The following is an 18550-nucleotide window of genomic DNA, read 5'->3' as shown; positions in this document are numbered from 1 at the left end:
TACCCATTAGGTAGCTTTCTCTGAAGTCATCACTTAGTGTTCAGTATGTGTGGCTTAGTAGATCGCTGAGCTGATTTCCTGCTAATGATTAAGAGGCTTGGAGACATGCCTACGGTGCTTTGTATATTATTACCTGGAGTCTTATAAAGAGTGGACAGGCATAGCTGGGCAGATACATCACCACATGTTGATAAAGTTGTTCCAGATCTAAAGACTTATTAGGCTTTAAGATGACAGAGGCCATTCCTGCTTTTCCTTCATAACCTGTAGGGGATTATTAATGTTATATTCATTAAAATTCAAAAATGCCCAGCTATCAAATGATATAGTCAGTGCTTCTGATATTACACCATAGTATTGCTTTTGGATAAATGAAGAAAACACCATAATAATTCATGGTTCTGGTCGCACATCACCCCCCTGTTTGTCTGAGCTTCTTTCCATAACTGTTTAAGCCCAGCTTCTGCTGGGGAGGGTGGGATATAAATAAATTTTATTATTATTTTTAAACCAGAAAGTTGTATGGGTGACTTAAATCTGTGCTTGCTACAGTGAAGCATATCTGGTTCAGATTCCAAGCTAGCATCACAAGGACAGACTTGCGTTAATAGAGTGCACAGTCTGTTGTTTCTTTTTCCATAAGAGCCCTTCTAAATGCCTATTCTAGTTTTCAGTATTGAGCTAAAAAAATGCATTTTATATTAAATGGATGCTCCAGAGCTTGAGGAAGAAAAGGGAAAAAATGAACAAGAATTGTTTTACTAATACTGCAGGGAGATGGTATTCTTGCTGGTGCATGGAATTTGTTTCCAAACATTTTAAATAGCTATGTGAGTGCTCCTATAGGAATAGTAAAGTTGGGAGCATTCAGGCTTCAGCAGTTGACACAGTGACTCCTACCCATGGGAAACAACTGGGGTTTCTCTATGTTATTTTCGATAGCTTATGGCAATGAGGCAGCAGAGATGGCATTAAAGCGAAGGAGCATAAGACTTCATTGTGACTTCATAGGTTAGAGCTATGTGAATGTCAGACCTGTAGCAAAGGCAGCAGTTAAGAAACTGTACTTCTCTTTCATTCTGTAGTGCTCTGTTAGATGCTTAGCATAAAACAATGCTAATTTCAAATGCAACTCCCCCCTCTGCAAAACTGTCATAATGATCCCAAATACATGTAGTGGTACCTCTGGATGCGAACGGGATCTGTTCTGGAGCCCCCTTCGCATCCTGAACAGAACGTAAGATGCAACTGCGCATGCAAGGGTCGCGTTTTGCCGCTTCCGCGCATGCATGTGATGTCATTTTGAGCGTCTGTGAATGCGACGAAACCCGGAAGTAATGCGCTCCGTTACTTCCGGGTCGCCGCGGAGCATAACTTGAAAACGCTCAACCTGAAGCACATTTAACTCAAAGTATGACTGTATTGTAAGCTTCGTTCATTTTAAGTTTTCTAAGCAAATATTTCCCCTGCTGATTAACAGAATTAAAAATCTGCAAATTACGGTAAGTTATTTACATTTTAGCTAGTTCTCTGTGTTGTTTAATTTTTGTTTAGTTTTATGCATGCAACATTCAATGCATGTGTGAACATTTTCTTTCGTCCTCCATCCCAAAATAAGGCCATATCACAAACTACTTAAGGCTAAAATACTATATGCACATTTAATGTGGCTCACTTCTGAGTAAACACGCATACAGGATTGCATTGATAAAAACTGGTTTCCCGGCATAGGAAATTTTCTCTTTTGAAAATAGAAACAAAGCCTCTGTATGGAAGTCTGGCACACTTAGGAGGCAATATAAACCTCATTGGAGCATAGTCACCAGCACATCATATACAGACCTATTACTGATGCTGGCCAGGGTGGAAGGTGGGATGGCTGGAAAAATGCTGTTTTGCTGTGCTAGTTCCTTGGCTGATGTATTGACAATACCTTTATCAGGCCTGTTGCTGCTACATGATGACAGCAATGGTGAAGCTGCATCCCCAAATGCCCCATTTCCATTTAGAGGAGTTCCACTTTGGGGTTTTCCTTATTGGTGGGTCAGCCTCACTGTCAGTGAAACCCCTCTGGCAGATCTAGGTGGGTTCGGTTGAGGAATGTGTACACCTCGTCAAAAAACCCTCCAGCAGAGCTGACTGGGAATTTAGATAAGTGTCACTTCTCTGGATCATATCATAAGCTTGTTTGTTACACATTGATGTAAGGTAAAGGTAAAGGGACCCCTGACCATTAGGTCCAGTCGTGACCGACTCTGGGGTTGTGGCGCTCATCTCGCTTTACTGGCCGAGGGAGCCGGCGTACAGCTTCCAAGTCATGTGGCCAGCATGACTAAGCTGCTTCTGGCGAACCAGAGCAGCGCATGGAAACACCGTTTACCTTCCCGCAGGAGTGGTACCTATTTATCTACTTGCACTTTGGCGTGCTTTCGAACTGCTAGGTTGGCAGGAGCAGGGCCCGAGCAACGGGAGCTCACCCCGTTGCAAGGATTCGAACCGCCAACCTTCTGATTGGCAAGTCCTAGGCACTGTGGTTTAACCCACTTTCAAATTTCATTATTTACTTCATTTTTTAAAAAGCTTCCTTCCTAACGAATATCCCTTCAATATTAGCAGATGCCATTTGCACCGACACTATTTACGAAGTAAAATGCCGAATATTTTCCTTACCTTGTACAGAAACCCCATACACGTTGGCTTCCTGTATGAAATCCAACATACCGATGACATCAGAAATCTCGGTAGTGGCAACGTTTTCCCCTTTCCATCTAAAATGAAAAGTGTGCAGGTAAATATGCATAGTACCTCATGATAGCTTGCAATTCTGCTTTTTTAATTTTAACCATGCAGAAAAAACACCAAGCTTGCATTTCTTTTAAGGACTGTTCTCCGCAAAACAGGAATATTGCACTTCATTTGGGATTTTGGCAGTATCTGCTCATTACTGATAAAACTATGATTTATCATCACTTCCAGGCATGATGAGCTTTCAGGCATATGCACTCCCCTCTTCCTTCACGGTCATGTGAAGATTGGCTAATTGGAAATAGATAGGGGGGGGAATTGAGAGCTGAGCATTCATGTTCAAAGCCTAAACTCTGGTTAATAACTATGGATTTTTGAAATAAATTTTGCTTAATTTTTTAAAAAGTTGGCTTGTTTCAGTAAACCATAGTTTACTGGACCACGATTGATCTGGTCCAGACATAATGCTTAACTGCAGTTAGCTAAAAATGGAAGTGAAAGCTTACAATCTCCCAGAGAAGGAGAGAGAATGAGTGTGTGGGATGAAGGCTTGCCCAGGCTTTTGTGAATGTAACAAAAAAACCACTGTTGTAGCCAATGTCAGTCCTACTCAAAGTAAACCCATTGAAATCAAAGGACAAGTTATTTTTTAATCGTTCTACACTGAGTAGGACAAATACCACCATTTATCATTACCAATACACCTTTTGACTTCAATATCTTGAGGAATTAAACTTACAAAGGTTAGCTGTGAATTTAATTGTTAGAAAAATCAACCTGTAAACTTTAAAGCAAAGCATATTATTAGAGCATACAGGTGGTGTAGTGGGCAAATGTATTCCCTGCTTCTTACGATTAGCTATTTCCAAGGATTTTTATTTTTAGGTAAAATATTCCCCCCGCTCGGTGAAAATGTTTGTAGTCAGATCTAGAGTGCACTGGGCATAGAACAAAAGTAAGTGTAAGCAGAACTATCTGTTCACACACACACACACACACACACACACACACACACACACACACACACATTGAGATGGTTTAAGTTTTAATAGTAGCTGTACCTGAATGTATCTCCTGTCCTGTCCCAAAAATAAAGAAAGTTATCTTGATCTTGAAATATCAGGTCCCCTGTATTGAAATAAAAATCTTCCTTCTTAAACACGCCACAAAGTAATTTCTTTTCTGTGTCTCTCTTATTTCCAGCATAGCCAAAGAATGGATTCTTTGTGTGTACTTTGGATATTAAGAGGCCAGGCTCACCTGCGTGTAAAATTGTGGAGAAGAAGACAGATGCAAGTTAGCTCAGCACAATCTGTAATTATTTACCAAGCTGTCTAAAGCTATCAAAAGGACAGAATGCCTCTTGAAGCATCGTAGCAAAAAGTGTTTGTGTGTATGCGAGTTTCTCTTGCATTGCCTCTCTTGTCAATCCAAAGTGATCACAAAATGCTGACCAAAGAAGCATGTCGGTTCACTCTAAAAGATCCTAAGAAAAATATAAAGGCAGCTTCATTCTAAATTATTATACTATGGCCATGATAGATCAAAAGCAGACTGTAGTCAGCATACAAACTCAAGACTTCTCAAGAAGGAAAATATGATGCCACCCATGTACTGAATCCAACTGGACTAGGAGTTAAATCTCACTTTAACACTGGTGATGGGATAACATTCTCCACCAGACCTGAGTGCAGCAGAATAACTTAGGGAGCAGAGAGAATGCTATTTTGGAGAACTCTGGGAGAATGGTTCTGTCACCTGGCATTTAACAACTGAAGCAGGTGCTTCATTCTGACTACTGGTAGGGCAGGCCATGCCAGAACTCTTCACATCCAGATGTACTGCAATTTGATAACAAACTATGTCTCTGATATATTTGGCCAAAAAAAATGGGGGGGGGGTATTCGGAGAGAAATAGAACTTAAGAGGGACTGCTTAGCTCTAAGCCAGTGTGGTTTTAAGGCCTCATTTGGGTTGAAAAAATAATAATTCTGGGCCATTTAGAAAAACTGAAAGCTCTTTCCGCATACAGGAGTTTGAACCTCAACATTTCGACACTCAAATTTCAGGGCCTGCTACCTTGGTCTTCACATAACTGAGCATGCTCTTGCAGTGTTTTTTTTTCGGGGGGGGGGGAGGGAGGAAATAGGTCAGAGTGGATATTATAGACATGGATTTCCCAAGATCAGGTTGTGTATATTAAGCAAAATCAAGACACAAAAGGGAAATTCTAATCTAGCAAAAAAAAAAACAGTCTAGTTTTTCTAGCAAAAATGTCAAGTGGAAGCTTTATGAGATTGCTTTCCTGTGGTCTCATTATTTTCCTTAAATATGGATTAAAGAAGAAATAACAAAGAATCCCAAATAAACTGAAACAATATGAGCTATAAGCTTGTTAGAATTAAATAATTGTAAATATGAAAATAACATACAAATAAAAAGAAACAAAATTGTTTCACAATCTGGCCACCAGATGACAGCAGTGGCTTGGCGTTATTTGATCCTTAGCTATGCATTTTAAAATTCTGGAGACTTTTCTAGCAAGTACAATAGCAAGTATGAATAAAGAGTAAGGCTTTATATCAGAGCAAATGTTAAGAATTTGCATCGCTGACAGCATGGAAACTGTGACAGGCTGGGCAGAGTACTCAACACTAGGGTCTCATAAGCACATTCAGTTGTGATGCCATCTTCGGTGGAAGTAAACTCATGTAACACAGTGGTTGTAATATAACTGAGTTACACATGGACTCCACTAATGCTTTTCTAGTTTATTAAGTTCAACAAGCAACGTGACCAAAACATTTTACCAGAACTCCACAGTGTTTTTCTGATATTTCAAATCTGTCAATTTCTGTCTCCTTGTGCTACGGAGCAGCACTTACCATATTTTTCCGTCTATAAGGCGCCCCCATGTATAAGACACCCCCCCCATTTTTGGGGACTCAATTTTAAGAAAATGAGGGGAGATGGCCCAAAGTTGTTGAGCTTCTCACTCCCTAGATTGTTTTCCACGCACAGCGGCATCAGGTGGAAGTTGCGATCCCGCCAACTGGTTGGTTGGCAGGTGCGCTGCTTCTTGCCCCCATACTGCTATCCGTGTATAGGACAACCTCAGTTTTTTGACATGGTTTTTGAGTCAGAAAACCTCATCTAAAACACAGAAAAATAGGGTATATGATTGTGTTGTAATGTCTATGTGCATCTGTGTGTACAAACAACCCCTACACCTTTAGCAATATCTGCCTTATAATATTTAAGTTTTTCTCAGCAATCCTTAAAAATTCAAGCTAAGATTCTCAGCATCCTGAATGATACAGCTTGGTCTAGGGATTCACAATACAACAGTGGCCAAGGTGGTTTCTCTCAATACGACTAAGGAACAGTGACTATGCCTGTTAAGAAGCTGCAGTCCTATTAAAGTTTGTGTTCTTGTTTTCATTTCAATTAGGCATCCAGTACCTCTGGAGTATCTTGTTGTTGTTGTTGTTTAGTCGTTTAGTCGTGTCCGACTCTTCGTGACCCCATGGACCAGAGCACGCCAGGCACCTCTGTCCTCCACTGCCTCCCGCAGTTTGGTCAAACTCATGCTGGTAACCTCGAAAACACTATCCAACCATCTCGTCCTCTGTCGTCCCCTTCTCCTTGTGCCCTCCATCTTTACCAACATCAGGGTCTTTTCCAGGGAGTCTTCTCTTCTCATGAGGTGGCCAAAGTACTGGAGCCTCAGCTTCACGATCTGACCTTCCAGTGAGCACTCAGGGCTGATTTCCTTCAGAATGGATGCGTTTGATCTTCTTGCAGTCCATGGGACTCTCAAGAGTCTCCTCCAGCACCATAATTCAAAAGCATCAATTCTTCGGCGATCAGCCTTCTTTATGGTCCATCTCTCACTTCCATACATCACTACTGGGAAAACCATGGCTTTAACTATACGGACCTTTGTTGGCGAGGTGACGTCTCTACTTCTCAAGATGCTATCTAGGCCTGTCATTGCCCTTCTCCCAAGAAGCAGGCGTCTTTTAATTTCATGGCTGCTGTCACCATCTGCAGTGATCATGGAGCCCAAGAAAGTAAAATCTCTCACTGCCTCCATTTCTTCCCCTTCTATTTGCCAGGAGGTGATGGGACCAGTATCTGGAGTATCTATTGCCATCAAAATTCAGGATAAAATCCTTACCTTTCTTGACTCTTTCACACCATCCATGTTTGTTTCTGATTGGCTCTCCTTTTTGCAAATCATACTTGATTAAGTCGAAAGGGAAAAAGAGCTTAAAGTAGAAAGAAAAATGGGATCAGTAATGTTTACAGTGACATCTTGTGGCAACATTCAATAATGTACATTAAATGAGTTGTGTGCTCTACTCAATGATTGTACTTACCTAAAAGTAAGCTTTTATAAAGATGCAACAAATACAATTTAATTGTAATATTCATATTGTAAACTACTCAGAGTGCTTTTGTTATTGTCTGTATATTTGCAAATAAATAAACATGGGGAATATTTAAAACCTTGGGCACCAATGCTGTGAAATGAAGTAATTTCATATACCACTTTCAAAAGTTCTAATGTGCTTACCAAGTTATACAAAATGCATTTCAAAACTTTCTCAAATGTCAGATTGTGAAATTCAAAAAAATGTGAGAGATAAATCAGGGGTGGGAAACTTGTGAGCCTTCAAACATTGCTGAACTACAAACCCTATCATTAGACCATAGCTGTCAACTTTTCCCTTTTCTTGACAGGAATCCTATTCGGAATAAGGGAATTTCCCTTAAAAAAAGGGAAACGTTGACAGCTATGCAAATAGATATGCTGGTTCAGTCTGATAAAGAGTTCAACAACATCTGGAGGGCCGCAAATTAGTCACCCCTGGAGTAAAGGAATAGATAAAATTGTGGCAGTAAAATATAGATCCACTAGCTATAGAAAGCTGCATTCTCATGTTACATTTGCATGTGTTTCTAGACAACAAAGTGAAGAGGCTCTTCAGAATATAACAAACGGTTATAAATAGTCAATGAGTCAAAGTATTCCTTCAATGACCACCTGCTGACTTGCTTCCCTCCTAGCTCAACAGGAAGGCCACTTTCAACCTACACAATTACATACACTATATACACTATGAAAAGGGAGTCACCTTACAGTATCAATGACATACCATAAGATACATATGAGTAAGTTTCAGATATAACATGCAACTTTGGATCCATGTTATTTGCAGAATATATCGAAAAATGTCCTGTTTCACAACTCATGCTAGATTAAAACAAAACTAAAGAAAAAAATGTTCTTCCATTTGCAGAAGAGGATGTGTATTTTTCCCCTCACAAATGGAATCCTAACAACTGTTACAGAACTTCCCTCTCATAAAGGTAAAGGTAAAGGGACCCCTGACCACTAAGTCCAGTCGTGACCGACTCTGGTTGCGGCGCTCATCTCGCTTTATTGGCCGAGGGAGCCGGCGTACAGCTTCCGGGTCATGTGGCCAGCATATGGTGAACCAGAGCAGCGCACAGAAACGCCGTTTACCTTCCCACCGGAGCGGTACCTATTTATCTACTTGTACTTTGATGTGCTTTCAAACTGCTAGGTTGGCAGGAGCAGGGACCGAGCAACGGGAGCTCACCCCGTCGCGGGGATTCGAACTGCCGACCTTCTGATAGGCAAGTTCTAGGCTCTGTGGTTTAACCCACAGCGCAGCATGTAAAATCTTCTGCAAGCTCTTGTGCTGGTATTGCTAAATAGCACTAGCATTTATTTTCCTTCCACTCATTCTTTGAATCCAATCCATTCAGTATGACTATTTGAAGCAAACCATGTTTGTGAATTGGTGTATAACAGCATAAAACATGCCAAGAACTATGTTACCTCCATCTTTAGAAATGAAATTCTAAACACACTTTCTAGGGAGCAAGCCCCATGAAACAAAATGTGACTTACTTTTGAGTAAGCATGCACAGGATTTCACTCTAAATCTATTAAGATTGTAATAAGATATTACATCTCAACCATCTGTGATACATACTACAATATTTTAAAAAAGTTGCAATGGCTGCATTGGCATGTTAAGGCAAGCCATGGTTAATGGTTTCTGAAAATGTGCAGAAGAAACCTTGGCTTTGAGATGGCCTGCCATAACATGTAGATACAGCCAGTGCATTCTCCCACCTAACACAACTGCTCTTCTTCTGGGTTCCTGTTGCTATTCCACTCCCTTTCCTTAAAAATAAAATAAAAATCAATTGACATCTCATGATAACTAATTCACTTTTGTGAGCATGTGCCTTATTTGCAAAATCATAAAAATGAATCTCATCATTTGACAAACGGAAAAAAGATTCTGTTTTGAAAGTTCAGGGTACCCATTGTCTTCCAGAACTTCAAGCGCTTTCCGGAGTCAGAAAGCCCTTACATCTTGGAGGTTGAATTACTCTCTTTCCTTCCTGCTTTTCATTCCAGTAAAATAATTTTGTCTGTTTGTTTTAATCTCTATTACTATTAATTTTAATTATTTGTAAATGCTTTAATTGCTTTTATTGATAATTTTAATATTTCCTGTAAACTGAGTTATAGGTATTACTACCATCAAGAGTTACATAGGTAAAGGTAAAGGGACTCCTGACCATTAGGTCCAGTCACGGACGACTCTGGGGTTGTGGCGCTCATCTCGCTTTACTGGCCAAGAGAGCCGGCGTTTGTCCGCAGACAGCTTCTAGGTCATGTGGCCAGCATGACAAAGCCGCTTCTGGCAAACCAGAGCAGCACACGGAAATGCCGTTTACCTTCCCGCTGGAGCGGTACCTATTTATCTACTTGCACTTTGACGTGCTTTCAAACTCCTAGGTTGGCAGAAGCAGGGACCAAGCAACAGGAGCTCACCCCGTCGCAGGGATTCGAACCACTGACCTTCTGATCGGCAAGCCCTAGGTTCTGTGGTTTAGACCACAGCGCCACCCACGTCCCTCAAGAGTTACATAAATTATGTTAAATAAAATGATCTTGTCATGAATCTTTTTTTCTTTTTCACAATGAAAATCCAGTTAGGAATCAAGCTTCAGGAGCATGTTTCAGATAACACAAAACTGTAGGATCACAGACATAAAACATGCTTTTCCAGATGTAAAAGCATAAACATTTCCTAATTGTTTTGCTGTTACTAAATGGAAAAGTACCCCCCCCCCACAACACTGTGAAAACTTTTGGCTATCCACTTCCATTTAATAGTTGCTGTCCAGAAAGTTGCAGCTTGTACTTGTTATCCAACACCATCAAAAGAGGTTCTTCTGAGGATGTGTGTGTGGAGGATCAAATGGAGAACAGCTTGGATAACACTTTAACAACTGTAACTCATCATGGCCTTCAGATGCTAGCACCACATTTTTTTAAAAAACTGAAGCTGAAGTCAATTCCTCCACAGCCAGACCCTCTTTCACCAGTGTCAGAACAGGGAAGAAGAGGATTGTTATCAAGGAAATTATATCTTCCAACCAACAGCACACAGCAGCTTGAGCGCTGAACAAATGTAGTTCTCTTGAAACGGATATACCATCTGGGAAAAGACACCTGGATTCTCTCGTTGGATTTTCCCATTAACAAGGCATTGAAGAATGACCTACTTGATATCTTTGAATACAGCAGCGGGAGTTACTAGACTGGTTGACATGCAGTGCTAAGGTAAACCATGGCTTAGCATAGGAGTGGGAAACCTTTGCCCAGTAAGTCAAGATTGGGCCACCAGGGGTCCAATTTAGCCCACGAGGCCATTTCCCCTAAAACTGGCCTACTTGCCCATTAGCTGACATCACTGGTGATATCAGTTGATGGGCAGGAGGACAGGAGGACAAATTCTGCATTGATTATGCACAGCTTGTTATAGGTTTATAGTTTACGGTTTGCCTCCATCGTCCAAGTGGCCAGCCCTTTAGATATTTGAAGATGGCTGTCATAACGCTTCTTGGTCTCCTCTTTTCTAGATGCAGCCCTTTTGTATAAGGCTTGGTTCTAAGACCTGTTATTATCTTGGTAGCCCAGGCTTCAAAGGGGTTAATTTAACCTCCGGTTTGCTAGTAAAACTGAATTGCTGTGTCATAAAATATGATGCATGTCCAAAAAGTGTGTCACCAGCCTGAAAAGTTTGGAAAGCTCTGCCTTAGGATCTCTCATCTGAACAAAATAATTTAATATTTCTTTAAACTGAAAAACTAACATTTTCGAATGTAAATGTAAATAAATGTAAATAAAATGTAAATAAAAAAGAAAAAGAACTATTTCTTGCATTATCCACAGGATGGGGTAAAACTGCATTGTTTTATTTGGTTGAAATATAATACTTATTAGAAACTCAAGAAGCCCAAGACCCAAATCATACAGCTGTCACTGAAGTCTTTTAAGTACCCCCTGCTACTAATAATGTCCAACAGACAACAAAATCAAATAACTAATATTTTAATTCATAGAAAGCCTCAGCTGGCATAAATTAATACTCCCAGATGGGAACTGACGAACCCACTAATTGAAAAACTAAGGAAATAATTATTCCTGCTTCTGCTTTAGATGACGGGAAAAGGAAATGTAGCATGACTAAACTATGCTACCAGGATATTTGGTTTGAGGAAAAGCAGAAGAGTTGCGCCATCCAATGGCCTTGGGAAAGAGAAATGTTTATTCTTGGGCTCAAATTTTCTCAATTTCTGGTGTTCTGGTGCTCAAAGAACCAAAACTGCACCATCTATAAACAATAGGAGGGTTACGAAGCAGCATGGTAAACATCTAGGAAGTATGGAGAGCCAGTGTGGTGTAGTGGTTAGGAGCAGTAGTCTCGTAATCTGGGGAACCGGGTTCGCGTCTCCACTCCTCCACATGCAGCTGCTGGGTGACCTTGGGCCAGTCACACTTCTCTGAAGTCTCTCAGCCCCACTCACCTCACAGAGTGTCTGTTGTGGGGGAGGAATGGAAAGGGGAATGTTAGCCGCTTTGAGACTCCTTAAAGGGAGTGAAAGGCGGGATATCAAATCCAAACTCTTCTTCTTCTCTTCTTATGTGTCTACTCAGAAGTAAGGCCCCCACTGAGTTCATGGGAACACACTCCCAGGTTAGTGTATTTAGAATAGAAGGGGAGAATGTCTCAAAACCAGCCTAATGCAAACTGAGCATGCTCAGTGGCCATGGAATGATGACTAACTGGGGCAGAGGGCAAATGGAAAACTAGAGCGGAGAGAAAGAATGGAATGGAGTGGACAGCAGCACTCCACACTGCAACATTTCACTGTAGATCTCACTTGTGTTTTCACAGCACACAGGAACTGTTGTTGTTGTTGTTGTTGTTTAGTCGTTTAGTCGTGTCTGACTCTTCGTGACCCCATGACCAGAGCATGCCAGGCACTCCTGTCTTCCACTGCCTCCCGCAGTTTGGTCAAACTCATGCTAGTAGCTTCGAGAACACTATCCAACCATCTCGTCCTCTGTCGTCCCCTTCTCCTTGTGACCTCCATCTTTCCCAACATCAGGGTCTTTTCCAGGGAGTCTTCTCTTCCCCTTCATGGATCACTGCCTTGCCGTGGCGAAGGGGCTTGAATAACTCAGAGAAGCTATGAACTATGCCGAGCAGGGCACCCAAGATGAACAGGTCATAGTGGAGAGTTTTGACCAAATGTGATCCACCTGGAGGAGGAACCGGCAAGCCACTCCAGTATCCCTGCCAAGAAAACTCCATGGACAAAGACACAGGAACTACTATAGTTTAAAGCCACAGCCATTTCTGTGGTTTGGAACAGATGAGCTCCCTTAAGACCAAACTGGTTAAGGTAGGTCAAAGGGTTCTGGAGCGACATACACACAGAACTAAAAATAATGTTAAAGGTAAATTTCCCTAAAAAACCAGAAGTGTTTCTTCTGGGTATTACTGGCAATGACATTCCGAGGGGTATAAGAAAATTCTTTTTATATGCAACCACGGCCGCGAGAGTGCTTTTTGCGACATATTGGAAAAATGACAAACTCCCTACCAGAGTTGAATGGTTACTCAAATTGACAGAATACGCAGAATTAGCCTCCCTTTTGGAAAGAATCAGAGATAAAACAGATAAGAGTTCATTCTAGAATGGGATAATTTCAGAGATTATTTGAAAAATAGCTGTAACTTAAACACAGTAGTTGCCTTTGAATGGTTTCTGTAAGTAATATATACAATGGAAAATGATACTGAAATAGAAAAGAGAATTTTTATAAATTAATAATTACAAATCAAAGCAAGATGTTTAATATAAAGGAAACATGGAGAAGACAGGAAGTCATGGGTTCGTGTAGAAAGCACATAGTTAAAACTGCATGTATCATTTGTGATATTTTTATTGGATTGATGATAGTGAGGATGACTAGGTGTTGTATATATATGGAAAATGAATAATAAAGCTTGAATAAAGACTGGGAAAAAAGACTAAACTGATTAACTTCTATCAAGAGGAAGAGCAATACATTAATTTAATGTGAGGGGGGAAATATTGCGTCTTTTTTTAGAATGTAGAGAATTTAAATATTATGAATAATGTATGAGTTCTTATTTCAGCAAAAGTCTGGCAGCCTTATAAACTCTCAAGATTATTTTTTTAAAAAAAATCACAAAAATACACACGTTTTAGAAGTGATCTTGCACATACTGGATTCAATGGGAATGAGTCGTCAACGATATGAGTTGGCTGCTACAATCCTTAGTTCAGAAATATCTATTTCACTATTTAGCTTGTAGTGCAATGTATTTCCATACAGGACTTTTCAGTACAAGTAAAAAATCACTGAACAAGCATGATTGTCCAGAATGCAGACTTCTCAAATTTCATTGTCAAGCTCTTAGACCATATTTCTCAAGCCCTGCAATTATTTTTCCCTTTTGGACTTACACAGCTTGTCACTTACTACACAACAATACCCATTAACTGGGAAGACATCCAAAATGAAAACTAGATGAGTAACTGTTCAAAAGACTTGTAGTACTCCAGGAAGTCAAGACACTCAGAATGCTGAGCATGTTGCTGATTCAATCGGTATCTTCTTTTCAATTCCTTTGTGAGAAGGGGGAACACACAAAAAGTACTAAGAGCCTTCCATTGGACCAACATCCTTTGAGTGTGCAGTCTTTCTTGCTTCACAAAAATGAGCCACTTTGTAAAAGAGGCCCCAGGAACTTTAATCCTTATGTTTTATCCACTACTAAAGTCATTCCAATATTAAGCCATTGCAGGGTGTATAAAAATCAATATGTTTAATGAAAGACTCTTTGATTATATGATTGCTCCCTTTGAATGGAAGCAGGGGTCTAATTTTCTTCAATTCCTGCTTCCCTTTGCAACTCCCTGTTGTTGTTGTTTAGTCGTTTTGTTATGTCCGACTCTTCGTGACCCCATGGACCAGAGCACGCCAGGCACTTCTGTCTTCCACTGCCTCCCGCAGTTTAGTCAAACTCATGCTGGTAGCTTCGAGAACACTATCCAACCATCTTGTCCTCTGTCGTCCCCTTCTCCTTGTGCCCTCAATCTTTCCCAACATCAGGGTCTTTTCCAGGGAGTCTTCTCTACTCATGAGGTGGCCAAAGTATTGGAGCCTCAGCTTCAGGATCTGTCCTTCCAGTGAGCACTCAGGGCTGATTTCCTTAAGAATGGATAGGTTTGATCTTCTTGCAGTCCATGGGACTCTCAAGAGTCTCCTCCAGCACCATAATTCAAAAGCATCAATTCTTCGGCGATCAGCCTTCTTTATGGTCCAGCTCTCACTTCCATACATCACTATTGGGAAAACCATGGATTTAACTATACGGACCTTCCCTGTGCAGTCCCACAAATCTGCTCCAGAGTTTGGGGAAACCCTCCAAAACAGTATGGTGAAATGAGAACTGAACAAGAAATGGGAGGAAATCATCTCCTTATTTTCATAGAAACATCTGCTGGACCAAGGAGCCTTCTGTTAATGGATTCAGATTTCTCATAGTTAATTTTTAACTCATCAGGGCAAGGTTGTGTCAGCCACCTTAGATAGCTTCTCCAGAAGAATACCATAGGTGATGGAATCAAACATTGCTGAGAGTTCAAGGAGAAGCAAGATAGTACATTGTGTGAGGGAATATTGACTTCAACATGTGGTGTTATTCCTCATTTGGTTGGCAATGCAAAATGACCATTCACTGGCCACCATCTGAATGATAGATGGTGGGAACACCCACCCATTGGTACTGTTGTACTTTCCACCTCACTGTTGGGAGTGCAGAGGATTAAAACTATGGTACATTGGCATCGGTCCTGGCATAGTAGCTGTTAGCACAGCAGAACCACATTACTGCTCTGTTAGTCACGATCACACAAAAATAAGTGGATTTTTGAAAGAGTTTCACAATGAGTTGTTGTAAGTTGGGCTTGTTTACTGCTTGCTATGCTAATGCATGCACTGACAACTCTCCGTTCTTAGTATTCATACTTCCACACAAAGGGAGCTTTCTATACACTGATCTAAATGTATCCTTATCCCACAGGAGTCATGCCACTGGAGGGTTTCATTTTATTAAAGCTAAATGACAGCAAGCCCTGAGAAGCATTTCAGAGAAAAGTGATTTATGAGCAGAATCCCAGTTGTCTACAGACATGGACAAAGTATTCAGTGATCCCCAAACCAAGTTTTTCAGTGAAGCATCACTAGCAAACAATTTTTTTAAAAATCCACCTCCCCAAAAAAGGAATTTAGAAAGGGAAGGGAAGTAAATATTTAGATCTGATTCATTGTTAAAACCATAAAGCAAAGATTCAAACAACTGTATATATCATAGGTATAGGGACCCCTGACCATTAGGTCCAGTCGTGGACAACTCTGGGGTTGCGGCGCTCATCTCGCTTTACTGGCCGAGGGAGCCGGCGTACAGCTTCCGGGTCATGTGGCCAGCATGACAAAGCCGCTTCTAGCAAACCAGAGCAGCGCACGGGAAATGCCGTTTACCTTCCCGCCAGAGTGGTACCTATTTATCTACTTGCACTTTGATGTGCTTTCAAACTGCTAGGTTGGCAGGAGCAGGGACCAAACAATGGGAGCTCACCCCGTCGCAGGGATTCGAACCACCAACCTTCTGATCGGCAAGCCCTGGGCTCTGTGGTTTAACCCACAGCGCCACCCGTGTCCCTGCATATATCATATCTGACCAAAATAATGCAATTAATAACTAGATTATTGATTTAGGGCTTGATTGAAAGCTAGGTTTAAAGCTTGATTTTGTATAAACAGCAGCTTCCCACTGAGTGATTCAGACTCTGAAGTTGCAGAATACTGCGCTATAAAAGTCATGTTAATCTGGCATTCCTTCACACAGTATATACATGTAAATAGTCACCTTATAAAAGAAATTAGTTCGACCCACAGATCCAATTTTGCCCGTGTGATTCATGAAGCAAATGTTTCCTTCCGTTGCACCATAAAATTCACATATCTTGATGTCACCAAATCGGTGTAAGAATTCCTTCCAGATATCTGTTCTTACTCCGTTCCCAACTGCTAGGCGAACTTTGTGATTCCTTTCTCCCTCTTTCTGAAAGATATTTTAAAAACACACATTGACATCCTTAAGATGAACCCATCACATTTTAACCTACAGCAGATTCCAAGCTCGCATTTAAAAAGAAAATTAAAATCAGAAACCAGCTGCAGTGTGACCCATCATAAAAATCACAACCAATTCCTTGGAGGTTCCTGAGGGCAGTCCTGGTATGGGGTGGCTCCTTGTAGAGTTGGAAGGGACCCAAGGGTCATCTAGTCCAACCCCCTGCAATGCAGGAATCACAACTAAATCATCTATGATGGATGGCCATCCAACCTCTGCTTAAAAACATCAAGCGAAGGAGAGTCTCCGACCTTCTAAGGGAGTCCATTCTATCACTCTATACCTAAGGCTAGAGGCAGACAATAGGAGTGTATATTTGTGTGCATGTGCGTTTGCGGGTGCGGGTGTTGAAGTTAGTATGGTGAAAACACCATTCACAATGGTATGTACAGTCATACCTCGTGTTGCGTTAGGTTCATGTTGTGTCTTTTCAACTTGTGAACACTGCAAACCTGGAAGTGTATACTTCCGGGTTTTGCCACACGCGCATACGCAGACGTGCTCTATCACGCTCTGCACTTGCGCAGAAGCACCGTTCTGGTTGCGGACTTTTCGGGATGCGAATGACACCCCAGAATGGATCGTGTCTGCAACTAGAGGTACCACTGTATGCTTATTCCGCTTTTTAGTTTCTCAGGTTTTTATAGTGTTTGAGAACCTGCAAAAACTCTTGGATTAGAGATGATATCAAGACCAAAAAGAAGTATATATACATCACTAACAATGTAACCTCTGTTTGAACCACAATCAGTTCTTAGGAACAGCCTGTGTGTTTATGTACTTGACAACTCATCAACATTTTTAATGCAGTTTTTTTAATCTGCAGAATTTACACTGTCTGTGGCTATGACAAATTGCCATAAGTGGCAACCAGCATTTGCATTTTTAATCATCACCACCCCAACCTAGTTAGTTAGCTTTAAATAAGGGCTTATCCACATTTACCTTTTGCTGCACTCTTTCCAGGCACAGGTTCACGCTTTTAACGCTTTTGCTTTCTTTTCTCTTTTGGCCTGAGCTCTCCCTGTGAAAACTCACTCTTTAAAGCTGAATAGGAGCAAACGTCAATTTGGGTTTTCTGCGGATTGACCTTTGCTCCGATTGAGCTTTAAACAGCCGGGCAAAAAGGAAGTGTGCATATGCCCTAGGTCCGGCTGTGAGCAATGAGATTATAGTTAGTTGTTTCATTGGTTTCAATAAAGATTTATGCTGCAATTCTAAACACGCTTACATGGCAGAATGCCACTTATATGGCAGAAAGCCCTGTTGAGAACAATCAGACTTGTTTTTATGCAGACTGTGCAAAGAATTGCATTCCTAGCCACAATTCCCTTTAGCTGGATCAGGGAAACCCTTTTTAAAATGTGCAGAAAAGTCATTTAAATCATGTTGCTTTTTTGTTTATCCTGCTTATTTTCCTCCAGGCAGTCAACTAAAATAGACTTGATTTGAGCACCTACTTTTAAAAGCACCTACCTTCAAAGGAATCTGATTCCTTGCTAATTTCAAATTGGCATGTCATCTGCACCACTGCAGCTACCCTTTGCTGAGGTCACTGAATTCTCTGTTATTGAAATGCAAATCCTGGTAACACCAGACTAAAAACAACAACAAAGACTTTTATTGTGACCTTTTGTTCAGTGATGAAAAAAGACCAGTAGAGAAACCTGCTCAATTCAGACTGAATGGTTTATTCATACCCCTACAGAAACCGAAACTCTCTAGTAGCCAGTTTGATATGCAGGTAAACTTTGTTTCCATTTATCCTTTTCATTAACAAAAGAAAGCTTTGTTTATTGTAGATATCCCACACAAGGAGACAGATTAATTCAAAGCTGCTATGGGATTGTTTGCAACCTTAACGGTTTGCAAAATAGTTGCTGTCACAAGTCCGTGCAAAGTAACTAAACCAATTCAACACATCTCAATGCAGTAAATACTTTTGAGGCGACAGCCAGGGCCAGGGGCCAGCATTTGGGATTAAGCATGTAGAGTAAGGAAACAGACCTATAGAGGCAAGTGCAAAGTTGCAAACACTGGAAATACCCTGAGGACATCATGGAAAGCTTATACAAATCTGAGCTTAACAAGAGTTAAGCAAGTTATGCATAAATATCATATCAATCGACTTTAGAAACTTTTTTTTAGAGCAGCTTGGTTTTATTGTTTAT

At 40.8% G+C, this 18550-nt stretch overlaps 1 protein-coding gene across 1 annotated transcript in view; it reads right to left on the bottom strand.

Moving 5' to 3' along the window:
• The window catches only part of SLC27A6 (solute carrier family 27 member 6), a 40237-nt gene that overhangs the window by 5718 nt on the left and 15969 nt on the right, over positions 1-18550 (bottom strand). The window contains exons 5-9 of the mRNA XM_053408036.1: positions 16113-16307; positions 6926-7016; positions 3807-4005; positions 2671-2768; positions 134-264 (exon numbers count right to left, since the gene is read on the bottom strand). Of these exons, the coding sequence (XP_053264011.1) occupies positions 134-264; positions 2671-2768; positions 3807-4005; positions 6926-7016; positions 16113-16307 (714 nt within the window). The remainder of the gene's footprint in view (positions 1-133; positions 265-2670; positions 2769-3806; positions 4006-6925; positions 7017-16112; positions 16308-18550) is intronic.

The sequence above is a fragment of the Podarcis raffonei genome, chromosome 11 (genome assembly GCF_027172205.1).
Source record: "Podarcis raffonei isolate rPodRaf1 chromosome 11, rPodRaf1.pri, whole genome shotgun sequence".
NCBI classification, from domain to species: domain Eukaryota; kingdom Metazoa; phylum Chordata; class Lepidosauria; order Squamata; family Lacertidae; genus Podarcis; species Podarcis raffonei.
This window is presented reverse-complemented; position numbering and strand designations above follow the sequence as displayed.